Source organism: Drosophila mojavensis, unplaced genomic scaffold (genome assembly GCF_018153725.1).
Source record: "Drosophila mojavensis isolate 15081-1352.22 unplaced genomic scaffold, ASM1815372v1 contig_81, whole genome shotgun sequence".
NCBI classification, from domain to species: Eukaryota; Metazoa; Arthropoda; class Insecta; order Diptera; family Drosophilidae; genus Drosophila; species Drosophila mojavensis.
The window spans coordinates 1,429,913-1,456,607 of record NW_025318907.1 but is presented as its reverse complement, the minus strand read 5'-3'; the positions used below and the strand labels follow the sequence as shown (position 1 = coordinate 1,456,607).

Here is a 26,695-nt window from a genome sequence, read left to right as displayed (position 1 = left end):
TTAATAAATTTTAACAAATGTATGAAACAAAAATAAATAAAAGTAAAAAATAAAAATAATTAATAAAGCTCAAAATTTTGTAGTTTAAATTATATTATTACTTATTATTTATTTTTTTTTGTTTTTGTTTTTTTGTTTTTTTGTTTTTTTTTTTTTGTAACCAAAAAATATGAAATTATCAATAAAAAAATATCAAAGACATCAAAAAGTGATTGATAAATTTATAAAATTCAAAATAGTCTTTAATTAAAGAAATACATATATGTACATGACTTGCCCATGGACCTGCTCCATGCATTTGGCTGTAGCGCAGCTGGCAAACGCGCGCGCATAAAAACTCATTTGAAAGAGTGCCACGAAGACTCACACACAGCGATTTCGACTGCGACTCCGGCGCTGTGGCTGGACGACGACGTAGGGCGAAGACAACGACAACAGCTTGCGAGGCTGAGAGTTTGAGTAGCCATTGCAACGGCGCTGGGCTGGGCTGGGCTGGGCTTTTGGGATTGGGTGCTGGAGCGTGCGTTCAAGTGCGCATTGCCTGTGGGGCGGTATGCATGAGCACAGCTGCTGCTCCATCTACTACTGCAGTTACCCGTTGGTCTTGCCAGCACAATTCGCGTGTCAACAATAAGCGCAATAACTTAAGTTGCATTCAATGGCTGAAGCCGGAGCGATGCACGCAGCCAATCCCACGCCCTGAATGCATCCATTTGCCAGGTGCCATCCGGGTACCACCTGCCTGGCTGGGCTTGGGCTGCCTGTCTCCAGCCAGCTAATTAACTGGCAAATGAATTCAACAACAGCGCCATCTCGCCGAGCTGGCTAAACAAACAGTGTCCACTTGTGCTGCTCCAACTCCAACCAGCATCAGCTTCAGCTCCAATGAAGTGGCGTGCGCTCCATCACGCAATGCAACTCCAATGCGCCACATGCCCAATGGCAGTTTTTCAGCTTAAATTATTCATGCCGTTGACAAATGGATTCCGCCACAAAAAAAAAAAAAAAAAAAAAAAAAAAAACCCACTCCCGCAACAGGAAGAAGTAACTTGAGCATCTTTTCATTTAGATTGTTTTAATGCTTTGGTTGTGGTCTATTTCGATTAACAGTAAATACGGACAATAAATTTGCTTATTGTATTTGTTGATCCACAGCTTTAACAATTGTCTTTCATTTAAAAAATAAATAGAAACCTATAAATATTTAACTGAATTGAGCAAAATCATAAATTTACAACAATTTAGGTTAGTTAACTTTTTGCAATGAGTATAATATATATATATATAGTTACATATATATCAATATAGATGTATATATACCAATACATACACATAAATATAGTTAGGTACATATCGCGTATATACCAATCACAAAACTTTTGATCTACAAATTATGCAAACTAAAGAATTACACTAAGGAAAAGAAATATGAAATATATATAAATTACTAGCTAGATTAAACAATAAATTTTGAATGCGCTTTTGAACCTACATACATATTTGTTGTGACTAGATTTCCGAAACGAAAAAAATAATTGGGCGCAAAGTCCTGGCGGCAGCACCTAAAAGCATGCGAAATACGCTGCACCTAAGCTAAGCGATTGTTCTTTAAAAAACTGGCCAACAACAGCAACGCAAAGGATGTGGTCAGAAAGATACTGCCCGGTATGGAGCGTCGTATGGGCAAATTGGGATCCCGTTCACGCTGAGCAAACAGCTCCACATCCGCCTCATAAGTCTCATAATTATTCCAATTCAAACACTTCTTGACCGCATAGTCCCAGCGACGATAAAGCAGTTCACGACCTGCAATTAAAATGAGATATTATAGATGCTCAAACTCATTATCATGCTAGTCACTTACGATTCTGTGTAGTTGTGGGTGAGAAGACGTCTGTGGGTGGCGCATACATACGCGTCGCATATGGTAGAGAGACCACACGCATAGCTATGCCAGCAGCTATCATAGCGCCCAGACCAGCGGGCGATGTTGTCTGCGGCCGTTCGAGCATCCAGCCAATAATGTCCGCCACAAACTGCACCAGATGACTGTCCTCCGCATACTCGCCGCCAAATGTCAAGACCGACTGCATGCATGACGGATCCCAGTTGGGCGTATCTCGCTTGAAGGCCTGCAGCACTTCGTAGATCTGGAAGCCAGTCGCTTCGTAGGCAGCCTGTGTAATGTTCTCGGCCGTCGTTTGGCTGGTCAGACCAAGTATAATTCCGCGCGCATCATAGCGCCAGTAGGGCGCGTATAAGCCATGGAAGGCGGGCACAAACGTGATCTCTGAACGCTTGGCCGCCAGTCCGCACTCCGCATTGAGCATGCTTGAGGAGCAAGAGGAAGAGATCATTGAGCTCTCGCCCAAAAATGTGTTCAATGACTCTACAACATTGTCATTGGAATTAATTTCGGTATTGATGCGCAGTCCCTGACGCAGCCAATTGACAGTGGATCCTGCATTGGAAATGGCTCCCTCAAGTGTGAAATGCGTATCTGCTGTGGGTCCCAATTTGTGCGCTATGCCCGTTATCAACCCATTCTCCGACTCCACTCTCTGCTGGGCCGTGTTCAGCAGCACAAAGCAGCTGTCATCCAGTGTACAAACATTTTGGCCCGCCTTGACGCACAGCTGTCCCAGCAGAGCAGCTGGATGCTCGCCCATTACGCCCGCAATGGGGACGCCCATCAGAGCCCCCTGAACAATGTAACCGAAGATCTCTGAATTTGAGCGAATGCGCGGCAATATGCCCATTGGCAGTTTGAAGAATTTACACAACTTTATGTCCCATTGCTGTGTGGCGACATTCATCAGCGATGTGTAATGTGCATTGGTCACGTCTGTCGAATGAACGCCCACATCGACGCCACCAGTTAGATTCTGTAAATAATAGTTTATATCAGCTGTAATTGTATATTAGTTCTGACTGCATGCTCACCCATATCAGCCAGGAATCCAGCGTGCCAAACAAGCACTGATCCTCCTCAATGGCCTTGCCCACCGACGGCACATTCTCCAGCAGCCACTTGATCTTCAGAGCACTAAAACAGCTACTAAGTGGGAGACCACTGCGATAGCGCAAATAGTTCACATTACGCTTCACATTATGAAGGAGTGACTTAAGCAACGCTGTGCTACGGCAGTCGGACCAACCAATGGCATTGTGCAAGGCCTGACCCGTTCGCTTGTTCCAGAGCACTGTGGTGCCGCGTTGATTGGCAATGCCCACTGCAATGATGTCATGCGGGCTGATTTCGAGTATCACCAGGTTTTTATAGGCAGTCTACACACGAACATACACAAAAGTGTGAAGCGATGCAATTAATAATGGTAGGGGTTATATATGGGTGATATAATCGAAAACTTTTGTGTTACGCACCTCAATGCACTCCTGCATGTGCTTCCATATTTCTGCGGGATCGTATTCCAGCCAGCCGGCATTATGCACTATCTGGCGCAGTTTGAGCTCGTGATAGGCCAGAACTTCTGCATTTTTTGTCGAGTAAATCTATGAAAATAGACATTGAGTCAATGTGCGTGTGTGAGCATTTGTATAGGTATGTATGTTTGTGTGCGGATTGTGGATTCTTGTGTGTGCGTTTTGTTTTTGGATTTTGGACTCTCTCGCTCTCACTCTTACCAAAAATCTACAATGGGTGCTGCTCACGTACGCAACGCCAATGAGTGCTCCAAATCTACCATAGCGGCCCTCGTTCATATTTCGCAGCAATTTGTTGCAAACAAGCACGTGCCGTTTTTTCCAAAGCGGGACGCGCGCAATTTATTGTCGCTCACAATGTTGATGGTACTGAGATTTATGTGTTGTGGTCACCACACGCCTACGCCTTGCTGACACCGACGACCAGCCGCCCCGAAAACAAATGTCCTTTGTGTGCACAATTAAATATGATGCATAATTTCACGAAATCAAGCGAGATTTTTAAACAACTCATTGATTGTTATTTAAGCAGCGGTGCATTAGTGTGACCACACGCGTATAACTACAAAATACTAAAATCTACTGTCAATCTGAAAATTTAACGATAACGTATGAAAAAAATGAAGTAACGCAAGTATTGTATGTGAGCCAGAAATTTGAATTCAATTTAATTTTAAAATCCAATGAGTCTTTACAAAAGTTTGCAGTGCAAAGAAACAAAGCAAAAATGCTTATTTATGAAAAACTTGGACAAAAAAAGCCGAAATAAAATATGCATACATGTTTATGCATATGAACACATATAAATATAAAACTGATAGAAACCTGTTTGCATTTTAGTTTGTTGGAATGCGGACAATTCATTCTTTTAATATTATGAAATTTGTATGCAACCCATTATTATATTAGATCTTCTTCTTAGGCAGAGACGACCCATTTTACGAAGAATACAGGGTATAAAAATGATTAGTAATGCACAACATGCTAAATTCTTCAATATAAGACTAGATTCGTAAAAACATATAAGAGTGGAACTCTCAGCCTTCTGTTAAAAACAACAACAAGCTTGGAAGTCTCAACAACAATCTTATCTTGTATTTACGAGCAAGCACTTGAAATTTATAAACAACTTGACGTCTTATATGCCAGTCGCTCTCGGGAAACAGACAAGACGAGTTCGCTTTGATATGGTCTATCCCTTTATTGTGATTATCGCAGTGTTTGTACTGTTATACTGGCTACTTAAGATCAATAAAGAATATTATGTATTGGCTTTTTTTGCGCGTCGAGCTCGAGCTACGGATGGACGATTCGTGGATAACATTGCCCCTATATTGAAGGGCAATACGATCTTTGGGAACGTTTTCGATCTATGTGGAAAAGACGATGGTAATAAAAATTAAAGAATATATATGATAAGATTATTATTAAATGCTTTATTTTAGCGGGAACTTTTAGGTATTATCGTGATGCAGCTCTGGAAATGGGTAAAAGCTATTTGATCTATGCCTGCGGGTCACCCATGTTTAATATTATCGATCCTGTGAATGCGGAATTTGTATTGAGTAATCCAACTCTCATAACCAAGAGTATAGATTATGACTTCATGCAGCCAGCCCTGCATAAAGGATTGCTGACTTCATCAGGTAACCCCACCTTAAGATGTCGAAATAAATTTATTGAAATTCTTCTTTGAATATTTTGTAGGCAAAAAGTGGCATACGCGACGTAAAATGATAACTCCAACGTTCAAACATAATGTATTAGTTCAGTTTGAGGAAATCTTTAGGTGAGTCTGTTATGTTTTCATGTACATATAAACATGTACATCTCTATTTCAGGGCGGAAAGTCAAAAGTTTGTAAAGCAATTCGATCATCAAGAGGAAAGCATCGTCTCACTTCCGGAACTTATACCCAGATTTTCACTCAATAGCATTTGTGGTAAGATCAATCAATAAATAGTCGATTTCTTATAATGATTTCCTGCTTGTAGAGACAGCCATGGGCATCAATCTGGATGATATGACTGAGCGCGGCGATCGTTATCGCGAGAGCATGAAAATGTTCGAGAAATGTTTTGTGAAAACGTTCACCAATCCACTGCATTATTATGGGGCAATCTACAAACTGTTTCCAATCAATGAGAATATCCCATATTTGAAAGTGGTGCATGACTTCACCAACGATATTATAGCGAAGCGCCAGATTCTCCTTGAGGAGGAGCTAAATGAAAGACGCTGCCATCAGTTACCAGACGATGATATGTAAGTAAATTGTTAATTAAAATTTATATATATATATATATAATTTAATTTGATTTTTTCATCTTATACCCTTCACCCAGCTACGTTAACAAGAAACGACGCTTTGCCATGCTGGACACACTCATATGTGCAGAGAAGGATGGATTGATCGATCATGCTGGCATTTGCGAGGAGGTTAACACACTTATGTTCGGCGGCTTTGATCCCTCGTCTATCGCCTTGATGTTTACCATTTTCAATTTATCCTTGTACGAAGATATGCAGGAGCTATGTTATCAAGAGATTTTGGAACATATACATGATCACAACAATTTGGACATTAATCAATTGTCAAATCTTAAGTATTTGGAGCGCTTCATAAAGGAAACACTACGACTATTCCCACCTGTCCCTATTATAGGTCGCCAGACCTCAGAAGAAACTGTACTGCCAAATGGGCTTATTCTGCCTACCGGATCACAGATCATTATGCACGTCTTTGATCTGCATCGCAATCCCAAGTACTGGGATCAACCGGATGTTTTTGATCCTGATCGTTTTCTACCACAGAATAGTGTAAAGCGACATGCATATGCATATATACCATTTAGTATGGGTCTGCGTAATTGTCTAGGTAAGTAATCTTTCAACATTAATAGATATTCAATTGAATAGATATTCATTCAATAAAATTTCTTTGAATTTCGCCCTTAGCTCAACAATACTTTATGATTCTAATAAAAACGCTGCTGTGCTTTATTTTAAAAAAATTCAAGATTTTGCCAGTTACCCATTCGGAAGATCTTGTCTTTCATATGGGCCTAACTTTACGCGTTGAAAATAATATTAAAGTGAAATTTGTCTTGCGAAATAAATAATAAACAAGTCAATTGAAATATAGATTTTTTGTTTTTACGTTATTTACACTAAAAATACCGCCAAATGAAAGATACTAAAACAGTATTTAAACAGTGCAGAAAGAAGAAAGTTGGCAGTTTTGTAGCCATAAACACGTTGGCAGCACCAGACACCAATGAGCGTGCGCAGAGCGCGTAAAACAAAACTGAAAAAACAGAGAAGCCGAGAAGACATCGCGCACAGAACGGTGTTTTTACAATTACTACGAGAAAATAAATGTAGCCATTGATATCACTGCGCAATTTAGAGTGTTAATCAATGCAAAGAACGTGCGCTATAGAGAGCTTAATTCAATTTAAGCCAAACTGCTGCTGCTGCTATTGCAAACATAAACAAATACAAAATTGCCGTGGATATCAAAGCTGCCAAAATAGCATCAAAAAGGAAAATGATAAAACGAGAAATGCAGCGATATTATGCAGAACGTGAGACAACTGGACCGGAGTTCGGTAAGAGTTCTTTTTTTTTTTTTTATTTGGTAACTACAATACACAATTGAAAACAGCAGAATCAACCCCCCAGCGGCATCACGCACACACTACAGTCTTCCCCTAAACAGAGAAGACGGCCTAAGGGTTGGTTCTGCTGCTGTTGTTGTTGTTATTGTTGTTGCTATTTGAGAAGAACGTAGAAAGCGAAGTGTACTGCGACACAGATTTTAACGATTTTTCCCAAAAAAAACGCACACACACAGATGATCGCCTTATAAAATTGGTTCGCGCCAATCCTGCCATTTACGATGTGAGCCATCCGCATTACCGCCGAAATCCCGTCAGAGTGGACATATGGGATCGTATAGCTAACGAACTGGGCGCTTCATGTAAGTAAAACTAATTAAATGGCATCGATTTCTGATTTCAGAGTTTACAATATTAAGAGTGAACAAATTGGGAAATGCCTTACTATTTTTTTTTTTTTTTAAATATTGTAAATTGAGAATATAATGAACCCCTTTTTTTTATCTTGTCTACTTCCCTATTTTAAAATCCAAATATTTCTATTGTACTTAATCCACCCCATTTCTGTACTCAAACAGCACGATTTCTGCAAACGAAATGGAAGAACATACGCTACAATTATCTGCAGGAGATTAAGGCTCTGGAGACAGGTCAGGTAAATCCGAATGTGCGCAAGCGACGCTTCACGGAGGATCTATCATTTTTACAAAACACAGCACAAACGTACAATGTGAGAAAGGCGCAGGCCTACATAACCCAGACCAATAATAATACAAATAATAATAATAATGGTGGTGGGAGCAGCGACAACGACAACGACAGCAACAGTTTTCTCTACCCAGATCCGGAGCATTTGCGAGTTGATCTAACGGAGAACTATGATATCATTGAGCTGGACGATGATAACAGCGAAGATGGCTCGACACATGCGGGTGGTCATAGTGATAACGAGATCGTGCCTGAGCTCATGGTCATGGAGCCCAAGCCCGACGTCAACTTGCAGGAGTCGATGTCTGTCAATGGCAACGGCAGCACCGACAACCACAACGATACAGAAGCCAACTCGCCGGCCTCCTCGCCGCTGCTCATGCCCATGGTGATAATGGGCAATGCCGATGAGGCGTCCCAACAGGACATTAAGTCCCATGGTCATAATGAAGACATCAAGCCGCAATACCACAATCAGAACGTCAAGACCGAACCTCAATACAGACAAAATAGCGCGTTGTCCAATGGTGAGGTGACCATAGAACCTATATATAAGGCAGCGCTCACGCGACGCAGTGCACCCGGCAAGGACACTATGGCAAATGCGGCAAAGCGGAAAGCCCTGGCTGCTCCTGTACCCCGAATAGCGGCTATCAATGATCCCATTGAGCTCTACTGCCTATCGCTGGTGGACACGCTACGCAGCATGCCCAGATCGGAGCGCGAACGAGTCAAGTTCGAATTTGCTAACATTCTAAAGGACGCTAAGTACAAGGACGAGGCCTAATCTTAATTACAAATCTGTTTCTCTGGGTATTTACGCATACGAACAATTCTAAGTCACATTAAATGTATTATTTTTACATAATATGCAAATTATATAGAGTTTTCTAAGACGCTAATTAGAATAAGTTTTCTATTTAATTTAGATTTTTTTATTAAAACGATGTTGTATGTTTTCATATCTATTCAGTTGTATCAACAAAACAAAATAAATTATACATACACATTCTAAAATTATTAACAAACAAAATTCTTTTATTTTCGACCTTGATAAAGATCGCTTCAGACTGACCCTTTAGATGGATCGGAATCTCTTACCAGTTTTTCTCTTAAAGATTCCAGTTTCCCTTACTCCCATCACCCAGTCAAGTTAGAGTTAAAAATAAGAATAAAACAAATTGTTTTAGTTTTGTTTGCAGCTCAAACGCTTTCAAAATTTATTTGTATTACGCATAAGTAGTATTTTTAAGGTATAGTGTATATATTGTGATCGAAACGTTTTAGATACTAATGTTTTTGTATACACTGTCTATTAACTATGTTTTTTTTTTTATAATTGATGTTCATGCAAAATCCCGACTATTATATGTATATATATATATTTAATATGTATGTGTGTTAATTCGATCAAATTAAAACTATTTTTCGTTTTCATTTTCGTCAATATAAAATCTAGGTAAACAACGTTTTTAGTCTTGCAAAATTGTATAACATCTAAAAAATTTTGCAAAGTGAAGGGTTAGCTTCAGAAAATTATAGTTTCCATATATTTCATATATAGGGCGTAAGGCATATCAACAGTAAGATTAATAAATAGTCATGTTAGTTTTCTTCCAAAAGAAAAACCATTGAAAACTATTAAAAAAAAGAACTAAAAATAAAACAAATAGAGGACTCTTAACTTTAAATTAAATTTATATATAAATATATATACATATATAGATATATACATATGTATATTTATATATATATTTATTTATGTTATATATATATATCTATATAACTGTATTTGTATGAAATTAAAATATTGTAAAAACAATTTGTTCGCCCATGTTCTGTTTGAGCTGCTGCTATGACTAATTCTTACTATCTAGAGCTATCTACAAATCGTGGCGCGGCGTATTCAGGACAGAGCTCTGAGTCAACAGTTCACGTCCATTGTTTGCATCCTGCCCCGGCTTGTTGCTATCCTCTGTGTCTAAAATGTCAGAGAGATCATACATATTGGGCTGATATGCCATTAGCTCAGAGCCGCTATTTGCTGCAAATTTCGCAAATTTAAATTGAAATAATGCAAAACATTGAGTATTATTGATTGTTTACATACCTTTCTTGTCACCGGCCATGTTGTCATTCAAAAAGGACAGACCATAGTTATCCATCACATCCGAATCATTGAAGAGCTGTAAGCGAAAAGTAAATAAATATAATTTTGTTTAAATGTTCTCTAATTGTTTGATAAATTATTTTAAAGCGCGGGCGCAAATCAAAACTAGGTAGACGCACCGCGGTGACCTTCAGTAGCAGCTCCTCGTCGGACAGCTGCAATGCGGGATTCCTGGCAGCAACACCTTTCGGCGCAGACTGAACGTTCACATAGAATAGAATATATATATTAGGTTATGAATTGACTGATAAGACGGACACACGGACACAGCTCAACAAAAAGCTACAACTAAAGCTACTTTCGTCAGAGTGATACTTACGCCCTTTAGCATGTTCTGGTCAATGGAAACGCCCTCGCCGCGCAGTAGATCTTTCAGGGTCTCAAGCTCATCTTGTAGGCTATCCAGGTGACCGGAGACTTCTTCCCTATAGAACGATATTATCGTTAATTACGAATTCATTATTGGTTTAGGCTAAGCTACTTACACTGCAGGTATTCGAGAATCGTTACCATTATCGCCTGTGTACTTGGTAACTGCCATTGCTTGATGTGGTTGCAACTGCTGCTGGTCTTGTTGTTCATTATTATTGTCCTTGGCAGCTGCGGCCGCTTTTGAAGTAGAGGCCAAATTGGCATCAGTTACCAAAGGATTATCAGGGCTACTGTTGGTCAGGTCAAACGTGATCGGCATATCGGCAAACTTTCCACTATGTACAGTATTGCGCCCAAACTGTTGTTGTTGATCCAGTTTGGCAGATTGCTCATCCATGCCAGCGGAGGACATCAAGGAGTCATCCTACAAAACCATAATTAATTTGGCCTGTCAATCATTTTTCTTTTTCGTTGCTTTTCAACCTACCTCAAATATATTCGTTGGCATATCGTTGCTAATAAAGTTCACATTGTAGAGATCCGTGTCGTTCGAATCAGGTTCTAGCAACGAAGGCATACTCGCAGCCACACCCCTTAACTCCGGCTCTGTCTTGACCAGCACCGGTTGGAGCATATCCAACTGTGACTCATTTTGCTCATTGCGTGTGCGAGAGGACTTTGGAGACATATCCAAATCAACCTGGCCAAGTATATCTAAATTCCGGCGCAGTTTGTTCTTCTCCTTAAGCTGCTGACGCTTACGCGCCTCTTGCTCCCGCACCATGGGCGTGGTGAGCACATTTAACTGCTCGTCGCTATTGTATAGACTATTGGGACTGGGCTGAAATTGTTGCTCCTGCACATGAGTCTCGGGTGCCTCTGTGACGGTGTAGAGCACTTGTTGGCCACCTGGCGAGCTGCCGACGTTGGTCGTACCGTCGCCGCTATTCAATAGCTGAGCGGTAATAAAATCTTCGGCGCTCTGATTCGAGTAGTCGTAATTTTGAGAGCTGGTAATGCTAGCATTAGAGCGAGGCCGCTCCATAGCTTGCGGTGAGACGCTCTCTCCATCATACTGCTTGGAATAGGGACTGTTTGGGTTCATGACCTCTCCAAGCAGCTCCTCGCCCAACTCGTGGATGACGGGGCCGCCTTCGCTCTCCGACTCGCTCGCGTTACGCTTGCGAGCATTCTCCGGCGTATCGTTGATCATCAGCTGCATGTGACGCTTCACACCGGACATGTTACGCGATGGCTGCACTATCGAAATCAGAAACTGTATCAGCTTATTGACAATCTGCTGCTGCTTGGCATGCTTTTGGCGTAGCGAAGCGATTTCGCGCCAGAGAGCTTCGTTCTCCTGCTTCATCACCGAGAAACGCGAGTCCAAGTTATCCTGACGGCCTCGCATAGCCTTCACATCACTTAGCACTTTCGATACAGTCTCCTGCTTCAGCAAGCTCTTCTCATCCACGGTCTTGGTATTGGATATCTTGCGCTTGATGTGGTCCAGGAGATAGGGATAATTGCGCTTGAAGCACGGATGTGAAAATTCAATCTCATCCCGATCGAAACGCAGCCCACCATTCTCAATCGAAGTGATCTTATGAAAGCCATCTGTAATATATAATAAATAATTAGTTTACTATCAAGAGCTAGTTAATTGAGGCTGATTTGTTAACTTACACATATTCAGTTGACGTATAAAGCTAGCCATATTGTTATGCTTGTAGTTCAATGGCAGCAACTCACGAGCGAATTGGGCCTGATTTTGAATAATGAAACTGCGTCCATCCTGATATAAAAATATAATATAAAAGAGATAAGATTATACAAATTATGAAAAATTGTAAATCACAAGCATATATCTTATATATAGGCTGTATGACGAAAATTTCTTTTACCACAACTTAAGCTTGAAATATATTTTTAATAATTAAATAAACAAATAGATAAGCGATAAATTAATAAGATATGAAAACAAAATAAACTTAACTAAATCATATTCGAATTTTTATAATCCACTGATAATAAAAAACTAATTTTCATTTAATAAAAATTAATAAAACGGAGTTAAATAAAAGAATCAAAATTTGCCCTTATCAAAATACCATTGGAACTAGGCTATGCAATTTACTTTATTTATAGCTTTGATAAACACAAATTATTAGCTTACAAAATTAAGAGTTCATATTCCCTATCAGACATTAAAATTCACTTATGCGCTGATAAGGGTGCCAAAATAAAAGTTATTTTTACAACAGGCAAAATATTTATCTAATTATAAAGCCACACACACAAAAAGCGTGTGAAATATGGCAAACAAAAATGGAAAAAGAGCTTGCTTATCTCGGCAAACACTTGGCGAAAGCAAGCCCAAAACAGAATGAGAAGCACTCAGGGCAGAAAAACAAAATTGAATTGAGTTGTGACAGATAGACGAACGGACGGACGGAAGGGGAGAGACAAATGGAAAATTTTCAGAGATGCATTGGATAGAGGGCACGCACGTACGCACGGTCAAACGGCCTATGCAAATTTACAACAATAAAAACAGCATACAAAAAGAAAAAAAAAAAAAGAAGAAGAGAGCAATCCTCTTTCATACGTGCGAGCGAGCATACTGACAACAACAACAACAACGAATGTGCAGACAAACGATGACGTAGTGAAAGTCGAAACAGAATTAAGTCACCTGCATTGGTGTTGTTGCTATGTCAAATGAAAAAAAAAAGATGTAAATAAACAATATGGCGGCCTACCTTGCTCCAACAAATTAAATTGTTTGTATCGCTATCCTCAACCAGACGCCAGAGTTTAGCCAAAAAAGCTGGCACTCCGCTGCCTGTTTCTCCAACCGTATGCATGTTGCGACGTGGGCGCTGCTGCTGCTGCTGGTCCTCCTCGTCCTCCTCTTCTTCCGTTGATTCGTGCTTTAGTTGCACGGCCTTAAGGCTTGCACGCGTTTTGGACATATAAAACGTCAATCAGAACTGCTGTGCGGAATATGAAAATTGCAGAGAGAAAAAACTGTATCAATGAATATGAATTTTTACTGTTGCCACAGTTCATTCCACATCCAGTCACCATATATTTTCTCATATGTGTATGTGTATGGTACCTACCGCAATACTTTACAGCTGTTTTCTTGATTTATATTCGTTTTATGAGTGGAAATAAAATGTTCTTCACTTAGTTTACACTTTGTTCTTGGTTAATTTTTCAATACCTTTTCACAATCCTTCTTTTAATGTACGTTTTTTAACAATTTTATGCACAGCGTAATTGTTGAATTTCACGAATAAAATAATTTTCTTCTTCCTCTGTACTGTCTATCGCAATCGGTCTCGATGCTGTCGAGCAAAAACCTATCGAAGACAACGCTGCAGCTATTTATATACTTTTTCAAAGTATCGAGTACTCGCTAGTATATTCTAGTAACAGACAAAAATACAAATGATGCAATTTAAAATTAATTTGCGTTGATCAAATTGTTTTGAATCGTACAAATATAAATAGTATGATTTATGGTACTTTATTTAATTTTTATTCGCTGAGGGGCCCTTATTGAACTTGCACTCTCCAACACTGTTCAGTTAACACAGGTCATTTGCTAACACTGTGCATATGCTGAAAAATGGCTGACACTTTTAATTGCCGAATCAAGTGATTGTTTTAGTGTATTTTGTTTGCTATAATGCTAAAATATGCACAAAATTACTTAAATATTAATAACGAATGTAATTTAATGCTACACTAATTTAATATATGTGTTGAAACACAATAAAAGGTATGTAAATGCAGGTTTTAAAATGCGGCTCGTCGTGCACGGCTGCGTGAGAAAAAAACGTAGGTAAGAAGTAGAATACAAAAGGGCCCGCAAACGGTTTCAGTGTTCTCTTTCTCCGTATGATTATGTGTATGTGTGTTCGTGTGTATATATTTGTATAAGTGTGTGAGCAGCAACAAATTGCTTGAAAAAAGGCGCCAGTTTAGTGTTGCCGCAAAAGTAACAATGTATGAATTAGAATTTAATAAATGTTTCTTTTTTGCTTTATTCTTTTTTTATTTTATAGAAAAGACTGCGCACAAAGTAACTGCACAATAAAGCTATCCAAATGATGAACAACCATTTTCATTTGCAAGCACATGACCACAGCAACGCGTCGTCAAATGTGGCGCCGCAATTTGCTGGCGCTGTCGCTGCGCCAACAACCACATACAGTTATTTAGCACAACCATCAGCCGCGGTGCCAAGTCCCCAGCAATGGTTGACCTATCAAATATTGCCGCCCCCACCGCCCACACTTGCGACAAATACTGTTGGCCAATTACAGCAGGCAATAGGTGGCCCGAAGCGTTATTATGCAAATGCAACAACAACGGCACCAACAACGCATCCGAACAGCATTCAAATAACCAACAACTATGCGCAGCAGACGCAGCCGCAGTCGGGTTCATTTAAGACAAATAACATCAACAACATACGCATTATAAGTACAGCACCTAATGTTTATAGTCTTAATAAAACCGCAGATCAATTAAATCAGCTATATGCCACGCCCACATCGTCAACTGCCGTTACTCCTGCCACGGAACTGTATGCGCCAGTTGGTGCATACTATGCAGCCCCACCAAATCTACAACCCAAACTGCAGCCACCGCCGTTGGTGCCAGTAAGCAACAACAATAACACTACCCACAACAACAACAACAATGTTGCTCTCACCAATGTCACAAATAGTGCAGCACCTTCGTCGACCGTTGTGCTGGATCGCATTAACATATGCATCAATAATCACTACACAGAACCAAACCTCTGCCAGCCTTCGCCCATTATACCCGCTATACAGCACAAAGCGATTATGCCGATCATTGATAGCAGCACAGCTGACAGCAGTTGCAGCAGCAGCAGCAGTTGCTCGACAGGTCGCAGCAGCAGTGCAGCCACAGCTGCTGCTGTCATTGTCATAGACGAGCCGGACTCTACAACCACAACGCCTCATACACCACCCACAACACCAGAGACACTAAGCTCCCCCATCAAATCACCCGGCAGCAGTAATAGCTGCGTGCTCTTGCCAACGACTGTGCTGAAGCAGAGCTTCACCGCAGTCACACAGAGCATTGAAGAGGAGGCAGTTGAAATATCAGTGGCGGCTGCTGCACCTCCCACCCCACCCACACCACCACCACCTCCGGCACCAGCACATAGTCCCCCTCCAATTACCTATGCGCTGCAGGAGGATGTGTTCATAAAATGCAACGATGGACGCTTCTATTTAGGCACTATAATAGCACAATCGGATGATCAGTATCTGGTGCGTTTCGACGACAAGTCGGAGCAATGGTGCGAGCTGGAGAAACTTCGCAAATTGGGTAACGAACCGAGCACAGGCGGCACAGCCGCCAGCCAAAGCGGACCAATGTGCGTGGCCTGCAAGCGGGCGCAGCACGAGGATGTTGTCGAAATTTGCGAACGTTGCGGCCGTGGCTATCATCGTGGCTGCACCACCGAAATAGCCAGTGGCGTCTGGTGCTGCAAGCGTTGCGCAAAACCCATGAAAATGCAACCAGCTCTCGAGGCCAACAAACCGCACGGTATTTGTCGGCAGCTGCCCTATCATGTAAGTTCATTGCTCATCGAAATGAATGCAAGAGTTATACGAAGACTTATGCATTATTCATTGTTATTTACAGGCGGACAAGCTGAGCTGGGATGAGAAGCATCGCGTCAATGAGGAGCAAATCTATTGCTATTGCGGCAAGCCTGGAAAATTCGATCACAATATGTTGCAATGCTGCAAGTGCAAGAACTGGTTTCACACCCAATGCATGCAGAATTTTAAGCGCAAGCTGCTGCGCGGCGATATGTAAGTGTGTCAGGTTGATTTTCCCTATGAATCAGTGTCATGTGGCATATATATATATATGGGAATATACATATATTTTGGTATAGACTTTATATTTTAGAAGCCATTTATCGTAGTATCAAGATATATTTAGTTGAATTGTTGCACAATTTGTATATACGGTGCATTCTATTTCAGTGTACTTTGAAAGTATTTTATGTTTCTGTTTATTTAATTACTATTTAAAATTAGAAATAACTGTTCATATACCTAGCAAATTATATAAAATTTAACCGCAAGCTGTTGGGCGGCGATAATTATCCCTATAAATCAATAACATCTTAAATATGAAATTGTATGGCTAGAGTTGTTTTTAGTTTAAATTTTATATTATTGTGGATAATCTGTTGTTTAATGCGATTCGAGATTATAAAAGTTATTAATTATTAGAAATCAAATTGAATTTAATGATAACTTTATCATTTTAACGTTTATCTTGTATTACATGTTTACAGCTTCTTTGTATTCTGTTGCACTGTGTGCAACAATGGCGTTGAATTCATTCGTCGCCTTCAAATCGACTGGGTGGACATGCTGCACATAACGCTCTACAATTTGCGCAAGCATCAGCACCAGAAATATCATCATTTGCTAAAGGACATTTGGCCGTTTATACTGGAGCAGCGACATCAGCTGCCCATTTGCGAGGAGTGGCGCCAGTTGCCGGAGACAACGCTAATGGAGCGTATTAAGCAGACGCTCAAGGAGTATTCGGATCGTTTTGTCTGTGGACGAGAGTTCAAGCGTGCGCCTGCCTACTATGCACTGCGGCACAGCGGACCACCATTGACGCCGCGTGTATTTCTGCAGCCAGATGATGTGCTATGCGATGAACTTTTGGTTAACAAGTTTAAGCTGCTTTTGATGCCAGAAGAAGACCTGGAGACCGGTCAAGTACAGTCGAATGCGGTTAAGGAGAGCGCGAACACCAAAAATTCGGCGGCCAAAGATGTGTACGAGTTTCATACGGACGATGATGAGGAGGAAGCAGCCGAGGCCGAGGCGGAAGTCGACACCAGCGAAGATGAGATACCCATCAAGCAGATTATCGACAAGGTCAAAAAACAGAATAAACAACAGCAGCAGCAAAAGGAGCATCCAGTGACATCGAACGAAGATCTGCAGGTACATTTTAAATAATTTATTAAATAAATAAAATCATTAATAACATTTTGTTGGCAGATAAACAAGTCGGGCAAGCGCACGCCTGATCTGGCAGATGATAATGCCAACGATGGCGATCCAAGCAAATTGCAGCAAATGGCGCCCGCTCCACCACAACTGGATTCCACTGCTAACAGCAATGGCATTAGCAACAGCAACAGCAATAGCCGCAAACGCAAGGCATTCCGCTTGTCGAAACGTTACGACAACAGCCGCCACTGTGATCTCTCTTCAGATGAGAATTCGAGCAGCAGCCGTGGCACCAGCTCGCTGGATCTCATCATACCGCCGCCGGCAAATTTTCTCGGTCGCAATAATCCCTTCTTAATGGCCACGCCCAAGAAGTCGACACAGCAACGTGTCGGTGGTGGTGCTGCTGCTGGAGTGGCGGGCATCATCAATAGCATTTTTAAGCTAAAGAACGTGAAGCAGTTGAGCAGCAGCGAGCTGGCCAAGGCAACGGCAGCCGCACAGCAGCCACGAATGGTGCGTACCATTAAGCGAAGACTGAGTGCCAAAGATATTACCATTGGGCCCAATCAGGAGGTGCGTCGGCGGCGCACTCGTCGTCTGACCACGGCCATTGAGGTGAGTGTGCAAATTTAAATAATGGTTTAAAATTATTATAATTTAAATTCTGATATCCTTTTCTCTCGACAGGTGATCAATACGACTACAATAAATCCCATACCCAGCCACTACTTTCCCATATATGCCAAAGATTTGCAGCCACCGGCGCCACTGCTGCCACCAGAGAAGCCCAGTCATGGCCGTTTGCTGCGCCAGCGACCCCAAAAATCTCGATGCGGCACACCGACAGACAGTCGACGCAATTCCACCAGCTCCACAGTAACCAATGGCAGCAGCAGCACCAGCAGCGGCGGAGGCGGTGCACCCGGTGCCAATGGGCATTCAATGCTTGATCTAAAGCAATCTGTGAACAGATATTTCGGTGGAGCCATGAATCGCATCGATGCCGGCGAATCGTTTGCCATACGCGCCAAACGCCGCATGAGCAATGGCCAGGTGCAATATCTGGTCGAATGGGGAAGTGATTCGGCGACTGCTGCTGCTGCTGCTGCCGTTGCCCTCACAAACGGAATCTAAGCATTTATCAACTGATGCTGACAACTGATTATGGATTACTTATTATCTTATTATTTTTCATTGATGGTATTTTTTAGTTATGGCTTAAGCCGAAAATTTGCTGCCAGGTTTTTAGGCCCAATTTTTGTTTTGTTATTCTTAAAAAAAAAAAAATGGAAAAACGCCACTGCCAAAATAGCAAAATGTTTTTCGCATTTAACAAAAATATGCAACTGAATACAGGTTTTAATTGTGCAATGGCAGTATATATTGTTGAAATAGTTAAAAATGTAACTGAAACATAATTTTCTTTGTAAATCGAAATTTGGCACTTGAAAGTATTACAACATTAAACTGAAGCTATTTGTTTAAATTTTTTTCTGAACATGGGTAAATATATTCAAGTATAGAAATACATATATATTATTAACTGCACGAATTAAAAGAAGTTTGCTGTGTAGAATTAAGTTTCAGTTCAGTTCCAATTATTTGATAGGTATTACTACATACATATAACAAAATATATATATTTTTGAAATATATATGTGCTGTACTTGATCTAAAAACTTAATGAAAAACAAACAAAAAATTACACAAATTACAAATCATGTTATGCATACAAAAATATTCGAGGTATACTACATATAATTTAATCGAGGTAAAAATTAAATACAAATTAGGCATAATTAAATGTACCCATAGATTAGACATAATTCAACAATAATGGATAAATACAATTTAATTTTTAGTATTATGAAAATACACACAAGAAATCAAAATCGAGTTGAACGCAAAACAAAATCTCATGCATTTGCATTATAAACAAATAAGAAACAAAATATACACAAACACACTTAAGCATTATTCTATATGTGTAAAATAAAATTTTAAATAAATGTTTATACGATAAGTGCATTGATATAATTGGAATATGTGTTTTTTACGGCTCGGCTCAGTAAGCACTTTTCAAGAAACGAATTAATACAAGCAAAGTCTACTATATCAATTTCCATTAAGTAAATAAACATCCGATAGATATACGAAGCTGACTCAACGAAAGAGAGTTAACGAATGTACGAACATGTATGTATGTGTGCAAGTATGCATGTGTGTGTGCACATTTGAATGTATTACTGTTTTTTGAAAAGTTTGATAACTCTAAACGAAGTAGGCGATGCAGGCATCGAAAAAATGTTGACACATTAGCTGAGCTCGTTGTCAGTCTGCCTGCCACCTCATTAGGAGACACACTAAGATATTAAAAAAATAGGTTTATTAGCCGAAAAAAAAACTCAAAAAAAAAAAAATTAAACAATTGGTTCGATGCAGTCTTTTGTTCGGTTTGTTTGAGTGTTGTTTATTTCGTATAAAATATAAAAAACCAAAAAAATTTAATTCTCTGTTCGTGTGCATTCTAAAAAACAACAAAAAAAAATTATAAGGAAACCGTTTTGTCTCTCGAGGAGTACTTATAAACCGCAATTCCCGTTGCAAGGCCGCGTCTGTGACCGCTGGTAAGTGTAATTAAAATTGCAGGCATATTTACATACATATGTACATGCAAATATAAATATTTGAAAACTTCTGGTCTTTGAGCCCTCCAAATCTATTGCCGTAATATTAATAATTAATAATAATACGCAATAGGTTTTTCTTTGGTGTAAATGAAAATGGGTATATTTATTAAATAAATCAGATTTTTCTTTGCCGCTAATGAAAAGTTGCAGATCTTCCGCCAACAAATCTATATATTTTGACAGGAAAATTTATATTTTTTTCGCGTGTCAGTTGTCAATATAAATATTTGAAAGCTTCTGGTCTGCGAGCCTTCCATAACTATTGCGGTAATATTAATAATTAATAACCAATAATACGCATTCGGTTTTTCTTTGTCATAAATTAAAAAAAAGTATATTTTTTTTTATAAAAAAATCAGTTTGTTTTTTGCGCTAATTAAAAGTTGCACATCTTCCGTCAACAAAATTTTATATTTTCTAACAGTAAAATTGTTATTTTTTTCGCATGACAGTTGTCAATTTTCAAAATGGGCGAATTGCGGGGAAAAATTGATACAAAAAAAAAAAAAAAAACATTGACTTTGTAGAATCAGTGTTGGATAATATCGAATTAATATTTGACAGTCACTAAAACCACTGACTTATCGATAAGCGAGTGTCAAATGTAACGAGCTGTTTTCTGCCCTCGTTCTAGTAAGTGAATGCTGGAAGCGGCGAGTCGAGTAGAGTCCGTTTAAGTGAGCGGTCGTGGTTTCGCTTAGCACACGACTTATCACATATTTTTTGTGAAGAAAAAAAAAACTTAAAAAATAAAAAAAAAATTAAAAAAATATAAAAAGCAACAAAAAAAATTGTAAAAAGTAGCAAAAAATTCGAGCAAGTGCTGAAAACGTAAGTACAAATACTACTGCAAAATTCCCAATGCAAAGCAAAATTAAAATTTTCTTGTGAAATGTGATTCGTGTGCCACGCAAGATGGCGACGTAAGCTGTCGTCCAAACAGAGCGCAGTAAATTGCTAAAGAAAACGAACAAAGACCCAGCCCACTGTATGATTTGCATATTGAGTTGACTATAAAAGATGATATATTTAATATGAGTACATTTAATAATTCTAATGCGAGTTTAGCGTTTCTGTGTGTTTTTGTATATGTGTGTGTGCGTATGCATGTGGAAATTTTCCAACATGCTTTCTGTCTGTTCGTATTGGGCTGTGAAAGAAGGAAACAGCAACAACAAAGCACATGCCTATGCCGCCGCGCAGTGTTGCCATGTCGACCAATCGACCGCCGTTAAACTGTCACATGCGTCAGTATTGCCATAGAAATACGCACTCACATAAAAAAAAAAAAGAATAGCAGAGAGCGAGAATCACGCCGCTTAGTTTTTGCTTTTATAAAATTAGTTTTTGCAATTTTTGTTTTCCTGTGAAAAATACTTCTTGCTAAAGCTTTATCAAAGCTCTGCACGATATCTACCCATAATTTGTAATAATCGATCTACAGCCGAAATATATGTTTATTAATACCAGGAGGACCTAATCATCAAAAATGGCTTCTTTATACGTGGGTGATTTACACCAGGACATCAACGAAGCGGGACTATTTGAGAAATTCTCCTCTGCTGGTCCAGTTCTGTCCATTCGTGTCTGCCGCGACGTTGTTACCCGTCGCTCATTGGGCTATGCCTACGTGAACTTCCAGCAGCCAGCCGATGGTGAGTAATCAGTAATTATAAATTTGTAATTGTAATACAAATACATATAAACTTTGTCCAATGTGGACTCCTACAATGACAGCAGTATAAAAACACGTGTGCAATTTTCATGTGCACACACACAGACACAGCAAAAGTGCTATCATACTTTTGTGTATGTGTATGTGTGAATTCCAGTTTTTGTGTCTGAAAGTGAAAGAGCAAGCAAAAAGGAGAAGAAAAACAGCTGGTTCTCAGTGACTAATCATCACAGAACTAGAAATTTCTTTACAAATTGCAATTTATATGCATATTTATTGTATTTTTTTTTAACAATGGCTTATCACACACAGAACCACACCGCGCCCTGTTTTGTTCTTTTGCAGCCTCGCAATGGCGTCAGTTTTGCCTTGCAACTATTGTTTCCAAGTGCTGTTGGCAGAGATTGCATGTGTGTGTGTATGAGAGAGCATGCTTATATACATGTGTGCGTGTCTCCATAAACATGTGTTTATTGTTTATTTAACATTTTGAGAAACTGGCTGAGTAGTTTCTTATACCCTGTTTTATTCTCTTTTTTTTATGGATCTATTTATAGGTTATATATGATTAGCAAATATTTGCACGTTTTTACATTAAACTTTGAATGTCGCGTTGGCAGCATTTTACGCTTCCACTTCGTATATCCAAAAGTGAGTGAAACGTCTTTTGGTTTTGCTTTCACTTTTTATGTAAAATGCAAGGCCGTCGTCACCGTGTAATACCAGTGTTGTGCATTCATTCATTAACACGTGTAAATTCTTGGAATGCCTAAGTCCAGCATATCAAGACGACATTGAACCATGCCAGTTTTTGTTTTTACGCACATAACGAAAACAAACTTAAACTTTCACCACTACAGAAACTACGCCTAGCTCAGCTATTGTTGTTGATCTCTGCCAAAAGGTCGTTTACATTTTGAGTTTTATTGAATTAAGGCACCATCCCTGGTTTTAGTGTGTGAGTGTGTGTGTGTGTGTGTGTGAAAGCGTAGTCATCGCATCGTCGCATTCCGCTAAGTTTACTGAACTGTCTGCGTCTGTTATGAATCGTTTGCATTTCCGAAATTTCTATTTCTCTTTGAAGTTAGGTTAGGGTGAGCTAGGCAACTTATACCCATTGGTTGGTCAGATTATCCCATTTTGAGCCAGCTAAGATTCAAAGTTGCTAAATTAATTTGCGTGACTTACCATGTAAATAAGTCATTAACTCTTATTTACAGAAGTAGAAGCGTTACACTATTAATTAAGATATTAGAATTTAATCACATTTAGCAACTTATACCCATTGGTTGGTCAGATTATCCCATTTTGAGCCAGCTAAGATTCAAAGTTGCTAAATTAATTTGCGTGACTTACCATATAAATGAGTCAATAATTCTTATTTATAGAAGTAGAAGCGTTACACTTACCTAGATATCAATATAATTACTATTAAATATGGCAACTTATACCCATTGGTTGGTCAAATTATTATTTTTTGAGACAATTAAGATTTAAAGTTGCCAAATCAAATAACGAAGTTTACCATGTAAATGTCTCCAATTATCATTTACAAAAACAGAAGCGTTACAGATTTCAAAAAGTGTATAAATATATAATCTTGCCTATTTATTTTAATTATATATTTTTTTTTTTAAATATTTATACAATATTTACGCCATTTGCAATATTGATTATTTTTATTTCCAAGAATGAATTCGAATTGCATCATATTAATTTTGTCCTTTTCCTTTTTTGTAGCTGAGCGTGCCCTGGATACAATGAATTTTGATTTGATTCGCGACAAGCCCATACGCATTATGTGGTCGCAGCGCGATCCTTCATTGCGTCGGTCCGGAGTTGGCAACGTTTTTATCAAGAACCTCGATAAGGCAATTGATAACAAGGCCATCTATGACACTTTCTCCGCCTTTGGTAACATTTTGAGCTGCAAAGTTGCCACCGATGAGAAGGGCACTTCCAAGGGCTATGGCTTTGTGCATTTTGAGACAGAGGAGGCAGCCAATACATCTATCGATAAGGTGAACGGCATGTTGCTCAACGGCAAAAAGGTCTACGTCGGTAAATTCATTCCACGCAAGGAGCGCGAGAAGGAGCTGGGCGAGAAGGCCAAGCTTTTCACAAATGTGTACGTAAAGAACTTCACCGAGGACTTTGATGATGAGAAGCTTAAGGAATTCTTTGAGCCATACGGCAAGATTACCAGCTACAAAGTATGTTAACAGAATGCGTCATACCAAATATTTTACATGATTTTATTTAAATTTTAATTGATTTTCAGGTCATGTCCAAGGAAGATGGCAAGAGCAAGGGCTTCGGATTCGTGGCCTATGAAACAACAGAAGCCGCTGAGGCCGCTGTGCAGGCGCTCAATGGCAAGGATATGGGTGATGGCAAAACTTTGTACGTTGCTCGTGCCCAAAAGAAGGCTGAGCGTCAGCAGGAGCTGAAACGCAAGTTCGAGGAGCTCAAGAAGAAGCGTCACGAGTCCGTGTTTGGCGTCAACCTGTACGTTAAGAATCTGGACGATTCCATTGACGATGAGCGCCTGCGCAAGGAGTTCTCGCTGTATGGAACCATCACATCAGCAAAGGTCATGACCGACGAGGAGGGCCGTTCCAAAGGCTTTGGATTTGTTTGCTTCATCTCGCCCAATGAGGCCACCTGTGCTGTGACTGAACTGAATGGCCGTGTGATAGGTAGCAAGCCCCTGTATGTGGCATTGGCCCAACGCAAGGAGGAGCGCAAGGCACACCTTGCCTCACAGTACATGCGTCACATGACTGGCATGCGTATGCAGCAGTTGGGACAGTTATTCCCGCCAAACACGGCTGGCGGCTTCTTTGTGCCCACAATGACACCCAGCCAGCGTTTCTTTGGCCCACAGATTACCACTCCGATGCGCAGCACGCCACGCTGGGCCCAGCAACAGATGCGTCCCGCTACAGCTGTTCAGAGTGTACAGGCCGGTGCCGCATCCGCTGCTGGCGCTGCCGCTGTCGGTGGCTTCCAGGGCGCAGCCGGAGCTGTGCCCACTCAGTTCCGTCAGTCCGGAGCCGGTGCCCGTGGCACCCAGCCCCAAGTGCAGGGCACACACGCCGCTGCCGCTGCCGCCGCTGCGGCCAATAATATGCGCAGCTCCGGTGCTCGCGCCATTACAGGCCAACAGTCGGTGGCCGCTCCCAACATGCAGATCGCCGGTGCACAGATTGCTGGCGGTGCTCAGCAGCGCGCTGCTAGCTACAAGTACACCTCGAACATGCGCAACCCTCCAGTACAACAGATGCAACAGGCACAGCCATTGCCATCGCAGTTGCAGGGCAAAAGTAATTACAAAGACTTGTTCATAACAGCTTGGAAATATACTGTAATCTTAATATTTTCATTTCAATTTTTGTAGACCAAGAGAAGCTCATTGCCTCATTGTTGGCTAACGCCAAGCCCCAAGAACAGAAACAAATTCTGGGCGAACGTCTGTATCCGATGATTGAGCGCATGCATGCCACATTGGCTGGCAAAATCACTGGCATGTTGCTGGAAATTGAGAACTCTGAGCTTTTGCACATGCTGGAGGATCAGGAGGCACTCAAGGCTAAGGTGGAGGAGGCTGTCGCTGTGCTCCAGGTGCATCGTGTCACCGAGCCAGCTAACTAAGCTCGAAAAACAAAGCGGATTAAAATTTTTACAAATCACTCGACACCCAAAAATGTAAGCTAATCATAATAGTTTAAATGTTTATATATTTATCTAATAATTTTCTTGATCTCCGTTTACAGTTTTTTTTCCAACATTTACTTTCAATTCAAGAAAACAAACGAAAAGAAAAAAAAAAAACTTTAAAAAAATTCAAACAGAAACACAAAATCTTAAACAAAAATAGGAACAAGTATTCGCTTATTGATGCTCAAGCAAAGAAAAAACGCAGCGAATAACACAACAAGAAACACAAGATGAACAACAAACTTGAATGGCTAATGAATAAGAGAGAAACCGAGTATCTATTCAATACCGATAGGGCAACGACAAATAATATCAATTTCAATCATTTAATTTCGAACGCATTTAACGCAAGACCACATCGCAGAGGGAATCACCTACCTGCTTACAACAACAAGAAATGCAACAGGCGCAGATGTTTTTTATATATATATATATATATTTTTCATTCTTTTGAATTTTTCAAACTAAAATGAAAAAAGAAAAAAAACACACATACACACACTGAAAAATGTGTAAATCAAAAAATTTTCCATATATATATTTATATATACATATGTTTATATACATGTGTGTGCATATCTACATTTATATATGCATGCATATGTATGCATCAATACGTATATATATATATATATATATCTATACAAAAATTAATTTTTTTTGCCTAAACTGAAATATTTATTTTGTATGCGCAAAAATGCAAAATAAATGATTATAAATGCAAATAACGAAAGAAGTAGGCAAATAATTGATATGTTTAGCCTTATCGGCAAGTTTCTTGTTACATCTATATAAAACACTTTGAAATAATTTTCACACACTTATTTTTCACACTTTTCAACATCCAAACAATTATGAAAGTCAAATGTAATCATTTTTCTGTCATTTCAACAGAAAAGAGCTACTTTTAAAAAATATGAAAAAAATAATACAAAAAAATTGCAAAAAATGTTAAAATAAATAAAAACGAAAAAATGTAAAAGTAAACAAGAGAGGTAAAGAGCTAAAGCAGGAGAAAAAATAAAACAAAACAAACAACCGCAAGAATATGAGAGTCAAGTTTTTGCTACTTTGAAAACCAACAGTAATCAATACGTTGAGAAAAAGATACAATTTTTAAAAAACAAACAAATATAAAATATAAAAAATTATACAAAAAAATTGCAAAATCTATGTAAAACCCAAAAAAAAAGTATGTACATATATGCATATATATATCATATATGAAAAGTTCACGGAAACATGAG

The 26,695-nt window shown here is 39.6% G+C and overlaps 6 protein-coding genes across 13 annotated transcripts; 4 read left to right on the top strand and 2 right to left on the bottom strand.

The window, feature by feature from the left end:
• Positions 1–1,058: 1,058 nt before the first annotated feature.
• Positions 1,059–4,089, bottom strand: LOC6580443 (glycerol kinase). Its single transcript, XM_002006245.4, has 5 exons — positions 3,646–4,089; positions 3,385–3,513; positions 2,944–3,288; positions 1,865–2,885; positions 1,059–1,806 (listed from the first exon to the last, which is right to left on the bottom strand). The coding sequence occupies exons 1-5, from the start codon at positions 3,721–3,723 to the stop codon at positions 1,589–1,591; spliced, it is 1,791 nt and encodes a 596-aa protein (XP_002006281.1). The 5' UTR covers positions 3,724–4,089; the 3' UTR covers positions 1,059–1,588.
• A 452-nt stretch (positions 4,090–4,541) lies between these two features.
• LOC6580442 (cytochrome P450 4p1) lies at positions 4,542–6,588 on the top strand. Of its 3 annotated transcripts, XM_044011182.1 has the most exons (8): positions 4,542–4,833; positions 4,890–5,090; positions 5,152–5,233; positions 5,286–5,386; positions 5,439–5,709; positions 5,790–6,046; positions 6,110–6,322; positions 6,403–6,588. In XM_044011182.1, the coding sequence occupies exons 1-8, from the start codon at positions 4,587–4,589 to the stop codon at positions 6,564–6,566; spliced, it is 1,536 nt and encodes a 511-aa protein (XP_043867117.1). In that variant the 5' UTR covers positions 4,542–4,586; the 3' UTR covers positions 6,567–6,588. The 3 variants fall into 3 exon arrangements, with proteins under 3 accessions (XP_043867117.1, XP_043867116.1, XP_043867118.1); XM_044011181.1 differs by having other exon boundaries at positions 4,547–4,833; positions 5,790–6,322; XM_044011183.1 differs by lacking the exon at positions 6,403–6,588 and having other exon boundaries at positions 4,549–4,833; positions 5,790–6,050; positions 6,110–6,283.
• Positions 6,589–6,734: 146 nt separating this feature from the next.
• LOC6580441 (probable basic-leucine zipper transcription factor F) lies at positions 6,735–8,792 on the top strand. The gene is made up of 3 exons (XM_002006243.4): positions 6,735–7,055; positions 7,301–7,426; positions 7,643–8,792. The coding sequence occupies exons 1-3, from the start codon at positions 6,995–6,997 to the stop codon at positions 8,557–8,559; spliced, it is 1,104 nt and encodes a 367-aa protein (XP_002006279.2). The 5' UTR covers positions 6,735–6,994; the 3' UTR covers positions 8,560–8,792.
• A 753-nt stretch (positions 8,793–9,545) lies between these two features.
• Positions 9,546–13,660, bottom strand: LOC6580440 (heat shock factor protein). 5 transcript variants are annotated; one of them, XM_032730378.2, is made up of 9 exons: positions 13,440–13,660; positions 13,077–13,307; positions 12,001–12,109; positions 10,802–11,931; positions 10,428–10,738; positions 10,262–10,367; positions 10,062–10,139; positions 9,883–9,958; positions 9,546–9,816 (listed from the first exon to the last, which is right to left on the bottom strand). In XM_032730378.2, exons 2-9 carry the CDS (start codon positions 13,287–13,289, stop codon positions 9,656–9,658), a joined length of 2,184 nt encoding a protein of 727 aa, XP_032586269.1. In that variant the 5' UTR covers positions 13,290–13,307; positions 13,440–13,660; the 3' UTR covers positions 9,546–9,655. The 5 variants fall into 5 exon arrangements, with proteins under 5 accessions (XP_032586269.1, XP_015019695.1, XP_015019694.1 ...); XM_015164209.3 differs by having other exon boundaries at positions 13,077–13,310; positions 13,440–13,659; XM_015164208.3 differs by having other exon boundaries at positions 13,077–13,310; positions 13,544–13,659.
• Positions 13,661–14,062: 402 nt separating this feature from the next.
• LOC6580438 (polycomb protein Pcl) lies at positions 14,063–19,400 on the top strand. Its single transcript, XM_002006240.4, has 6 exons — positions 14,063–14,104; positions 14,391–15,941; positions 16,015–16,187; positions 16,682–17,351; positions 17,409–17,978; positions 18,051–19,400. Exons 2-6 carry the CDS (start codon positions 14,433–14,435, stop codon positions 18,495–18,497), a joined length of 3,369 nt encoding a protein of 1,122 aa, XP_002006276.3. The 5' UTR covers positions 14,063–14,104; positions 14,391–14,432; the 3' UTR covers positions 18,498–19,400.
• Positions 19,401–19,897: 497 nt separating this feature from the next.
• On the top strand, positions 19,898–25,534 carry LOC6580434 (polyadenylate-binding protein). 2 transcript variants are annotated; one of them, XM_015164207.3, is made up of 6 exons: positions 19,898–19,990; positions 21,524–21,708; positions 23,469–23,941; positions 24,010–25,054; positions 25,129–25,436; positions 25,505–25,534. In XM_015164207.3, exons 2-5 carry the CDS (start codon positions 21,543–21,545, stop codon positions 25,380–25,382), a joined length of 1,938 nt encoding a protein of 645 aa, XP_015019693.1. In that variant the 5' UTR covers positions 19,898–19,990; positions 21,524–21,542; the 3' UTR covers positions 25,383–25,436; positions 25,505–25,534. The 2 variants fall into 2 exon arrangements, with proteins under 2 accessions (XP_015019693.1, XP_002006275.1); XM_002006239.4 differs by lacking the exon at positions 19,898–19,990 and adding an exon at positions 20,692–20,884.
• Positions 25,535–26,695: the final 1,161 nt, after the last annotated feature.

Bases quoted from the DNA above. Each gene is read 5' to 3' on its own strand.
- LOC6580443 (XM_002006245.4), bottom strand. From the start codon at position 3,723: ATGAACGAGGGCCGCTATGGTAGATTTGGAGCACTCATTGGCGTTGCG. The intron at 3,289-3,384 runs GTGCGTAACACA...GTTCGTGTGTAG, and splicing joins ACATGCAGGAGTGCATTGAG to ACTGCCTATAAAAACCTGGT. The intron at 2,886-2,943 runs GTGAGCATGCAG...TATTATTTACAG, and splicing joins TGGATTCCTGGCTGATATGG to AATCTAACTGGTGGCGTCGA.
- LOC6580442 (XM_044011181.1), top strand. From the start codon at position 4,587: ATGCCAGTCGCTCTCGGGAAACAGACAAGACGAGTTCGCTTTGATATG. The intron at 4,834-4,889 runs GTAATAAAAATT...GCTTTATTTTAG, and splicing joins TCTATGTGGAAAAGACGATG to CGGGAACTTTTAGGTATTAT. The intron at 6,323-6,402 runs GTAAGTAATCTT...TTTCGCCCTTAG, and splicing joins GGGTCTGCGTAATTGTCTAG to CTCAACAATACTTTATGATT.
- LOC6580441 (XM_002006243.4), top strand. From the start codon at position 6,995: ATGATAAAACGAGAAATGCAGCGATATTATGCAGAACGTGAGACAACT. The intron at 7,056-7,300 runs GTAAGAGTTCTT...GCACACACACAG, and splicing joins GACAACTGGACCGGAGTTCG to ATGATCGCCTTATAAAATTG. The intron at 7,427-7,642 runs GTAAGTAAAACT...GTACTCAAACAG, and splicing joins TAACGAACTGGGCGCTTCAT to CACGATTTCTGCAAACGAAA.
- LOC6580440 (XM_032730378.2), bottom strand. From the start codon at position 13,289: ATGTCCAAAACGCGTGCAAGCCTTAAGGCCGTGCAACTAAAGCACGAA. The intron at 12,110-13,076 runs GTAGGCCGCCAT...TTTTTATATCAG, and splicing joins ATTTAATTTGTTGGAGCAAG to GATGGACGCAGTTTCATTAT. The intron at 11,932-12,000 runs GTAAGTTAACAA...TATATATTACAG, and splicing joins TATACGTCAACTGAATATGT to ATGGCTTTCATAAGATCACT.
- LOC6580438 (XM_002006240.4), top strand. From the start codon at position 14,433: ATGATGAACAACCATTTTCATTTGCAAGCACATGACCACAGCAACGCG. The intron at 15,942-16,014 runs GTAAGTTCATTG...TGTTATTTACAG, and splicing joins GTCGGCAGCTGCCCTATCAT to GCGGACAAGCTGAGCTGGGA. The intron at 17,979-18,050 runs GTGAGTGTGCAA...TTCTCTCGACAG, and splicing joins GTCTGACCACGGCCATTGAG to GTGATCAATACGACTACAAT.
- LOC6580434 (XM_015164207.3), top strand. From the start codon at position 21,543: ATGGCTTCTTTATACGTGGGTGATTTACACCAGGACATCAACGAAGCG. The intron at 23,942-24,009 runs GTATGTTAACAG...ATTGATTTTCAG, and splicing joins GCAAGATTACCAGCTACAAA to GTCATGTCCAAGGAAGATGG. The intron at 25,055-25,128 runs GTAATTACAAAG...CAATTTTTGTAG, and splicing joins ATCGCAGTTGCAGGGCAAAA to ACCAAGAGAAGCTCATTGCC.